This window comes from Haplochromis burtoni, unplaced genomic scaffold, assembly GCF_018398535.1.
Source record: "Haplochromis burtoni strain Fernald_Lab_line unplaced genomic scaffold, NCSU_Asbu1 Contig_108, whole genome shotgun sequence".
NCBI classification, from domain to species: Eukaryota; Metazoa; Chordata; class Actinopteri; order Cichliformes; family Cichlidae; genus Haplochromis; species Haplochromis burtoni.
The window spans coordinates 595,312-603,156 of record NW_024582469.1 but is presented as its reverse complement, the minus strand read 5'-3'; the positions used below and the strand labels follow the sequence as shown (position 1 = coordinate 603,156).

The 7,845-nt window shown below is 50.7% G+C and overlaps 2 protein-coding genes across 5 annotated transcripts in view; one reads left to right on the top strand and one right to left on the bottom strand.

Annotated features, from left to right (window-relative positions):
- Window positions 1-7,845, top strand: part of afap1l2 (actin filament associated protein 1-like 2) — a 45,490-nt gene that overhangs the window by 21,902 nt on the left and 15,743 nt on the right. For all 4 annotated transcript variants that reach the window (XM_005928161.3, XM_005928159.3, XM_042223301.1 and 1 more), the window contains exon 4: window positions 4,567-4,658. In XM_005928161.3, the coding sequence (XP_005928223.1) occupies window positions 4,567-4,658 (92 nt within the window). The remainder of the gene's footprint in view (window positions 1-4,566; window positions 4,659-7,845) is intronic.
- Window positions 4,680-7,311, bottom strand: LOC102308399 (kelch repeat and BTB domain-containing protein 13). The gene has a single exon (XM_005928158.3). The coding sequence runs from the start codon at window positions 7,062-7,064 to the stop codon at window positions 5,547-5,549; it is 1,518 nt and encodes a 505-aa protein (XP_005928220.1). The 5' UTR covers window positions 7,065-7,311; the 3' UTR covers window positions 4,680-5,546.

The following is a 7,845-nucleotide window of genomic DNA, read 5'->3' as shown; positions in this document are numbered from 1 at the left end:
TGCTCCCTGGAACATCCGGGCCACTGGTGAAGGGTTGGTTGCCCACAGACACCCAGCTGATGACAGTGACGGGGGAGAAAACTGTTATGCGGGGGAAAAAACCATTGCAGATCCAAGTGAAGGATCTAGAGCTGGTGCACGACTTCTGGCTCGCCGACATTCAAGACCAGTGCATCATTGGCCTGGATCTGCTGAGCCGCTGGGGGGCCTGCGTCGACACCGTGAAGCTGGCTATCACTCTTGGCGCAGAGACTTTTGCTCTGCAGCGCGGCCAAAAGCAGGGAACGGGGACCAGACGAGACAGGCGTCGGGCAGCTGCCGCTCAGCAGATTTCGGATGCCGGTGGCTCCGGGTCATCTCCACTCGCCTCAGCCTCAGCCTCTCAGCCTGACAAACCTCCTTCGACCGAGACCATCGAGGCTGTTGATGACCTTTGGCAGCGCAGTAGCGTAGGCCTCCTGAGGTGCCTCCTGGACGAGAACGTGGACATCTTTGCCACCAGTGACAAAGACTGTAGGCAGACGAGTCTGGTCCAGCACACCATCGACACCGGCTCTGCTCAGCCCATCCATCTGCACCCACACCGGCTGCCCCTCTCAAAACGGCAGGTAGAGGAAGAGAAGATCCGTGAGATGGCTTCGGCTGGGGTGATCGAGCCGTCCAATAGCCCATGGGCAGCACCTGTGGTCCTGGTGGGGAAGAAGGATGGCAGCCCGAGGTTCTGCGTGGACTTTCGCCGTCTCAATGCAGTCACCAAGAAGGACTCGTATCCGCTGCCGCGGATCAACGAGGCCCTAGATTACGTTACCGGCTCCAGTTGGTTCAGCTCCCTCGACCTACGCAACGGTTACTGGCAGGTGGAGCTAGCCCCCGACACAAGGCCTAAGACTGCATTCACCATTGGACAGGGGCTGTGGCAGTTCAGGGTCATGCCATTTGGGCTCTGCAATGCGCCAGCGACGTTTGAGAGGCTGATGGAGAGGGTGCTCGTGGATATCCCTTGTAGCCGCTGTGTTGTGTACCTGGATGACCTGTTTGTGCACAGTGGCGACTTCGACAGTGCACTGTCTCACCTGAGCTAGGTCTTGAGTGCCATCCGATGAGCTGGGCTGCGGCTCAACCCCGCAAAATGCTGGCTGTTGGCGAGAGAGACCACGTTCTTGGGCCATGTGATCAGCGCTCGAGGTGTCGCCACTGACCCCGCAAAAGTGGCTGCGGTCCGGGACTGGCCGACTCCCTCGAACGTCCAAGAACTGCGGAGCTTCCTGGGCCTAGCCTCCTACTACCGTCGGTTCATCAAAGGGTTCGCGACAATGGCCAGCCCCCTCCACCACCTGACTGACAAGGGACAGCTGTTTGGCTCGGGGGATACCTGTGCTGCGGCTTTTGCACAGCTGAAGGAGGCCCTCACCAGAGCCCCAGTCCTGGCCTACCCCAACGCCCGGCAACCTTTCATTGTGGACACTGATGCTAGCAATGTAGGGGTCGGGGCGGTCCTTTCTCAGCAGGACGAGGCTGGAGAACGGGTGGTGACGTACTTCAGTCGTGCCTTGGGGCGAGCCGAGAGGAACTACTGTGTGACCCGGCGGGAGCTGCTGGCAGTAGTGCTAGCGGTGCGGCACTTCCAGCCATATCTGCACGGCTGCCGGTTCCTCCTGCGCACTGACCATGCATCTCTGACTTGGCTCCTGAACTTCAAACACCCAGAAGGGCAGGTGGCCCGCTGGCTGGAGGTCCTTCAGGGCTATGACTTCGAGATCCAGCATCGGCCAGGTCGACAGCATGGCAACGCTGATGCCCTCTCCAGACGGCCCTGCGTAGCCGTCGAGTGCCGATACTGCCTGCGACAGGAGGAGCGGACCCAGGAGGTGCTGGGGGTGGCTACTGCTCAGGCCACAACTGGAGGAGGGGGGTGGCTCCCATTGACAACGCAGCAGCTGAAGCGGGAGCAGGAGGCTGACGCGACGTTGGTTCAGGTGGGAGCCTGGCTGGAGGCGGCGCAACGCCCCGCCTGGACAGGTGTGTCGGGACAGGAGCCCGAGGTGAAGACCTACTACTCCCAGCACAACAATCTGGAGACCCACGACAGCCTCCTGTACCGGAGATGGCGGGCCCCCGGTCAGGGCAGAGATCTCCTGCAGCTGTTGGTGCCTCGGTCGCTGCGGTCGCAGGTGCTTGAGCTGGTCCACGGCTCGGTGGGGGCAGGACACTATGGGAACGCCAAAACTCTCCGCCGCCTCAGGGGACGGTTCTACTGACCTGGCTGTCGACGGGATGTGGAACTTCATGTGCACTGCTGTGACACCTGCACGGCACAAAAGGGCCCAACTCAACGCTCCACTGCCCCCCTCAGCAGTACTTGGTGGGGGCCCCAATGGAAAGAGTGGACGTCCTAGGGCCTTTCCCCGTCACAGAGTCAGGGAACCGGTATGTGTTGGTGGCTATGGACTATTTCACGAAGTGGCCAGAGGCCTACGCGGTGCCGGACCAGAGCGCAACGACGATGGCCAAGAAGCTGGTGGAGGAGATGTTCACCCGTTTTCGGGTCCCGGCTGAGCTCCACAGTGACCAGGGGCGTAACTTCGAATCGAAGGTCTTCGGGGAGATCTGCTGGCGACTGGGGGTGGAGAAGACGAGAACCACACCGCTCCACCTACAAAGCGATGCTTGGTTGAGCGCTTCAACCGCACGCTGGCCACCCAGCTCGCCATTCTCACCAGCCGCCACCAGCGGGATTGGGACCGACATCTGCCCCTGGTCCTTTGGTCGTATCGGACTGCGGTGCAGGAGTCCAGCCAGTGCACACCTGCCGCTCTGATGTTTGGACGGGAGCTCCGGACGCCTGTGGATCTGGTGTTCGGGTCCCCCCCCCGAGCCGGAGATTGATGGTGGGCCAGAGATGGACTACTACAGGAGGCTGAGGGAGCGGCTGCAGGTGGTTCATGACTACACCCGCCAGGCCCAGGCCAGCGCCGGAGTACGACAGAAAAGAGCCTACGACACCAAGTGCCGAGGGGGGGTTTTCATGCCTGGCGACAAGGTTTGGGTGTACTGCCCGGTTCGCAAGAGAGGAGTGTCCCCCAAACTCTGCAGTCACTGGCAAGGGCCGGCGGAGGTCGTGGAGCGGCTAACAGACTGTGACGTTCGTAAAAACACGGGTAGTACTCGATTCCATGTTAGTCCGGGACTCCGGGGCGCATATCGTCTGTGCTGTTGTTCACCGTGGACAGGCTCTCCCGACCGACCGCTCGCTCCGCCAGACGCCGGGGCAGGGATGAATGTGGCACCCCATGTTCTGACAACACAAGAGTGACTTCCCCCGCCCGGTCGTGATACTTCCTCGGCCGGTGCCGCCAAAAGAAGCACCTGGACATTTGCAGGACTTTGTGTGGGGTAATTGGGGTCGTCGGGGACGACTGACCCCTTAGGTGGGGGCTATGTAGCGGTCAGGGCTGTTCGGGGTTCTGTTTGTACAGTTATGTTTTGTTTATGTTGCCATAGTGACGGGTGACGCCCTCTCGCTGCGACGGTGTGTCCTTCCGGGGTCAGAGGGCGCCGTGGGTGTTGCTGTTGTTGTTGCCGCGCTGAGCAGTTAGCTAGCGGCAGTGTTCTTCTGCAAATGTTAATAAACGGCTGTGCTCCCTGGCTAGCTCACGGGAAGCAAGACCAAACGATACCTCCGTCTCCTCCTTGCCTGAGCTCGCCACAATATACACCCCCAATTCACAAAAACAGTTGCCTTAAGATGGTTTATATGGTAAGGTAAAGATCTTACAATATTAGAAAAAAGATAAATGCATGAATCAAAATGACCTACTGATATTATCCTAAATGGTTTAGGTTAGCATGATAAAACAAAGAAAAAAAAAGACAAAATTATGACTTAATGCTTGACACCACAAGTGGCCATACCATTGTTAGTATTTTAACATTTGGGGGAGTTTGGTTAAAGACAGTGTAGAGGTTTGTTATCATACTGTATAGGATGTTATCACTCCATATCTGCATGCTAAATGCTAGCATAGCTAACATAGCCAACACTCTTTCTAGCATGCCCGTTCAGAGGCAAAATATTAACTCATGCCCTACATCATACCATTTTTATCAATAATTAACTTTGTTAAAGGAAATATTTTGAATCTTACACAAATGATGTGAACATGATAGCATCAGCAAACTCTTGCATGTTTATTTTTCACTTGCCTCAGCTCACAGTTTTGGAACCCATGGATTAGCTTAACAGAACATGGCTTTCAGCAGGAACAAACAAGTATACTAAATTTGCACTTTCAAAGCCCAGTTATGAACAGGTTGACTGCAAGGTTTGAAAAGCTATATATATATATCTATATATATATAGATATAGATATGAAGATTATATCATTGTGTTAGTTGGGGATACCACTGCATTAATATTTAACCGAGATAGCTGGATATGTGGAATTTATACTTGCAAGATGACAGCTATTCATTTATCCTGAAATGTTCTGGTATGCTATGGAAATGAATTTAAATGCAAAATGCCTGGTATATACTGACCTTCCACTCTCTGCTTGTGTTACCAAGATGACAGATTAGATGCCCTGCTCAATGGAAAAGCAGCAAAACGTGTCCCCGTCCCACAAAAGAACCTTCCCGACCTGCCACCCCCCAGAACAGTAAGTGTTGACCAGTTCTTTCCATAATTGGAGTAACAGAAGAATGATGCAGAATGATTTGGCTTAAAAAGCACAAATATTTGGGTCTCTGCCACTGTGGTTGTGGGAATGTTAATAGCACTGACCCAAGTCAGTGGCTGAAGTAATATAGTAGATGGAACAAATCAGTGGTGATCAAGATATCCTACTGTATACCAAAGAAGCCAGAAGACAAATTCCAAATAGATATGTAACCGACAGCATTTTGGTCTTGTGTTACAGTATGTGCACAGCTATCACTAAGAAGCGTAGTGCTAAAAACAGTACTGTAACTTACAGTAAAAAGTACTGTAAGTTAATGGGTTGTTGTCAGATATTGAAACCCAGCTGCAGCAGTTTTAATATAATGACACAAATAACGTCTGTGGTCATGCAAGCCAAAATCATTCCCCTCAACCATCAGAGTTGCAAGCCGAGGCTTCGTGAAATGTGTTCTCCCTCAGAAGCAGGTATTTAACAACCCATGGGGCTACAAGACTGGAGAGGTGATTGTTCAGGAGTGTGTGAGAGGGAACTACACTGTGTTTCATGTTGACTAGGAGACCAGTGGCTTCTGAATTGGCCCAGTGTGACTTCAGGAAAAAGGTTTAAAACATCCCGTCAGTGCCTTTGAACTTCACACACATGCACAGTGGCCTCCCTACTATAAACTACAGTAGCAGCTGTTGTTAATCAGTGCAAGTGCTTGTCAGCATGTGTGTGAGAGTGCATGTGAATTGGATGCATTGAAATAAAGTCAATTTTTGTCCATTTGGAGCCTTCAGAATTATTTAGCAGCAGTATTTTCGAGGATTTATTTTATTATTTAAAAACTCAAAAAACGTTTTACTTTTCAGTTGTACAATAATTTCACAAGTGCTGTATAGCTTCCAGATATGCCTCAGACAGGTCTGACAGAGGCATTTCTCCTTCCTTGCCTTCTGCATCCAGCTGTGGTATAACTGGCCCCGTCTTGGGAAGCCTGAGTAAACATGTCCACAGTGAACCACTCTTTGGAAATCCGTTCATCTGCTTACGGGGCTTCCATCCATTTTCAGTGATGGTATACACAAGAGTTAACATGTGTTTCACTGTGAACGCAGAATCCCCCCTGATCATTGCGGTGAACAGAGCTCCCTTGCTGTTGATGTAATGCCCATGCATAGCTGTCCACTGGCCTGTTGTGATATTATAACAATCCATTAGACAGCGAAGAAAGTCGTCACAAGGCCCGTTGCGCATCACATACAAATTGTCCTTGTGAGCTACCATACAGTGGCCATAGCTCTGAGGTCTGATCAGTGTGGTAGCAAGCTTCCACTCATCATTCACAGGTACGTATTCATAGATGTCTGTGGTGTCTGGTGGCTTCCAGAAGCAAATAAATATCCGTCGTCTAGCGACAGCACAAGCTGCAGATGCTACGGGTCGTGGCGCATGCTGTATAAATGTCCACTCTCCTTTTACAACATCATACCTCTCTGCTGTGGAAATTATATTCTTTTGGGACTCTCCACCAATGGCGTAGAGCTGACCCCCGTGCCCAAGAAGGGTAAAATTATATCTGGGTTGCTGGGGACCTGGGAGAGTAGTCCAAAGTCCTGAATCGGGGTTGTAGCAGAAGCTACTGTCCACTGTGTCCTTACTGTAACCAAAAACCCCACCAACGATATATAAGCGATTGTCAACCACTGCTACTCCAGCCATGGAGGTGCTGCAAGCAGTTGGTAGGTCTGTCAGATGCTTCCACTGCCCCTCTTTTTCGTCGAGGTAGCAAACGACCCTGAAGGAGTCTTGCAGCAGCTCCAGTGAAGGAGAATGGGTCCCTATAGCAATAAAAGAAGAAGGGGACAAAGTTTGAGAGTATTGCAGCAGCTCCTCGGGGATTGAACTTTCTGCTTCATCCTTGAGATCATCAAAGGTGTCACAAAGAAAGAGTGCAGCATTGTGAAACAGTGCGTGCACCCCAAATATGGAGGCTGTATGGTAAAGCAGAAGGCAGTTGTCCGAGTCTATAATGTCGCAAAGATGCTGGACCAAATGTTCAACCTGTAGAAAAGCAGCACACTCGACCGCTTCGACAAGCTCATCTGGTTCACTGATGGTGGGAATCTCTCCCCTGCAGACTGCAAGGGCAATGAGGAAACCTCTTGCGTGCACTCCTCCTTTCAGGTAGAGCTCATCTTGCTGACTTTCTTTCATCCCAGAGTGAAAAAGAGCACAGAAATAGTCGCTGTACTTAAGGAGAAAAGCCCGCTCCACAGTGAACCAACTGTCCTCCACCCTCACTCTCAGCCAGCCTGCCTGGCACTCTCTGTTCTCCAGATCAAGGGTCGCATTCTCGGCATGAATATCCCGGTTGATTCCCAGGCCTTCGGGCATTTCCATGGTTTCTTAAACCAGGATCTCTGTTCTTCCTAAAACGGCCTCTCAAGTAATTATTTTGTGTGTGACTCGAGTGTGGAATAGCCATTTTTTCCCTCGAGCTGCATGGTAAATAAAGATTTGTGTGAGCTCCATTGCGTCCTGTCTGCATGGTCTTAAAATAGAGATGGACTATAGATAGCAGCTGTGCCACTTGCAAGCGTCAGGCAGGGAAAGGAAAACTGTTGACATGCACTGTAGCGGTAATGTGGCTGCCGGCAACTGGTCATTATCATAACCGCAATAAGACTGGCTAGCATAAAGTAAGTATTTACTGAATTATTCATGATTACGTTATCCCTTTAAATCCAGCTTGGTTTAAAATGGCTATTTAAATGTTACACATGAAGACCCATTTGCAGCCATACATTTTAAGTAGGTAACTTGAAAAGGATTAAGCTGGCAAAAAAGGGACTGGTACCAAAAATATCAAGGTTTTAGAAAAGGTCAAAGTTTTCCCAAGAAGGCAAAATAACAGGAAAACAAATAGTTTGTGTCATGTGAAATCTTTGCATTCTGCCTCCTGCCATGTAGATAATGTATAGTCTCTTTTCTTTTTTATTTTCACTCATTAAATTTTTAATTTCATAATTTCTAAATCAAAAAAGTTACTAAGTAACAAGTAACAGAGGCAAAGGATCAGGGATTTTTCCTGAACTCTGTTCTCTAGAAACCAAACTGATAATTTTTATCACCACCTTTTACATTGAGCTCCCAGCAGGCTTTCAGATACACTGTGTGAGTG

Coding starts and splice junctions, on each gene's coding strand:
- LOC102308399 (XM_005928158.3), bottom strand. CDS start 7,064: ATGGAAATGCCCGAAGGCCTGGGAATCAACCGGGATATTCATGCCGAG.